Source organism: Martes martes (assembly GCF_963455335.1).
Source record: "Martes martes genome assembly, chromosome: 10".
Classification (NCBI taxonomy): domain Eukaryota; kingdom Metazoa; phylum Chordata; class Mammalia; order Carnivora; family Mustelidae; genus Martes; species Martes martes.
In genome coordinates this window covers 54,890,768-54,892,287 of record NC_137898.1, presented here as the reverse complement: position 1 = coordinate 54,892,287, position 1,520 = coordinate 54,890,768, and the positions used below count along the sequence as shown (strand labels likewise).

Sequence of the window (1,520 nt, the reverse complement as noted above, 5' to 3'; positions counted from 1 at the left end):
CATTGTAGGTTAATTTTTCTATGGTGCAAAGTAAGGATCTAAAGTAATCTTTTTGCATGTGGATATCCAATTGTCCCGATCTGATACTATCAACGTACATATTATTAACTTTAAATATAAAACCTGCCATTCAATGATAATGATACAGCTCTCAACACCCCTGCTCAATTTTTCCTCTTTACTACTGGGTTAGACATAAGGTAACTCTACTTTTTATAATGCAGGAAACATGAAATCTAACACAGACCTTCCAAGACCTCTGACTGGTTAGCTCTCTGTCTTGTTGAGGAAAACCCTCAGGACTCGCTCCCTAATCTGCTTGGTCCTGACCCCATAGATTACAGGATTCAGGGCTGGTGGAACAACCACATATAGGTTGGCCAAAAAAATGTGGATATATTGAGGAATATTGTGGCCAAATCGGTGTGTCAAGAAAGAGAAAAATGCTGGTGTGAAAAAAGCTAAGATAACACCAATGTGGGAGCCACAGGTGTTGAGAGCTTTGAGTCGAGCCTCCCTGGAGGGCAGGCAGAATACAGCATAGAGGATCCTTACATAGGAGAGAATTATAAGCAGCACATCCAATAATAAGAGAGAAATGTTGCCAAGACCAAACAGAATGTTCACTCTGATGCTGGCACAGGCCAGACGGGCAATGCCCATGTGTTCACAGTAGGTATGAGGGATGACACGGTGGCCACAGAAGGGCAGCCTCAAGAGGAGAACCACCAGTGGGGCCACCATGTACAGGCTCCGCAGAATAGCAATGCCTCCAATGATGCAGATGATTTTGCTGGTGAGGATCATGGTATACTGAAGGGGCTTACAAATGGCTATGTAGCGGTCAAAGGCCATGGCCACCAACACAATGCTCTCCATTACAGTGAAGAAGTGGATGAAGAACATCTGGGAAAGGCAGCCTTCAAAAGATATATCCCTGAGCCTGAACCAGAAGATGCCCAGCATTTTGGGGATGGTGGCTGTGGACAAGCCCAGGTCGATGGAGTCCAACATGGCCAGAAAGTAGTACATGGGCTCATGGAGACTATGTTCAGTCTGGATCACAAACAGGACAGCAGCATTCCCCAGGAGTGCAACAATATACACAAAGAAAAAGGGAAATCCAATCCAAATGTGCACATCTTCTAGTCCTGGGATACCCAAGAGGAGGAATGAAGAAGGATGGAACTGGGTGTCATTAAGTATAGCCATTCTTTCTGCCACAATTTTTGCATACTTCTGTTGTGGATACAATTATTGACTTCACATTAGTGAATTTTTCTCCTCTTCTCCCTTTGTCCAGATTTCTGATAAAATGCAAAAGAACATTTTTTTAACTTTTTATTATTATGTTCAATTTTGATTCCCTCATTCTAACTCAAAAAGAAGTAATTATTTTAGTCAACAGTACAATATTATATACTTTGAAATTGCTAAAAGACTATATCTCAAGGGTTCTCATCCCAAAAAAGAAATTGATAATTATGTAATGTGATAGGAAAAAACTATGGTGGTAATCA

The 1,520-nt window shown here is 41.4% G+C and overlaps 1 protein-coding gene across 1 annotated transcript; it reads right to left on the bottom strand.

Annotated features, from left to right (window-relative positions):
• Positions 1-267: 267 nt before the first annotated feature.
• On the bottom strand, positions 268-1,215 carry LOC308350160 (olfactory receptor 52E8; the record flags this gene model as incomplete). The annotated part of the gene is made up of 1 exon (XM_080815163.1): positions 268-1,215. Exon 1 carries the CDS (start codon positions 1,210-1,212, stop codon positions 268-270), a length of 945 nt encoding a protein of 314 aa, XP_080671289.1. The 5' UTR covers positions 1,213-1,215.
• Positions 1,216-1,520: the final 305 nt, after the last annotated feature.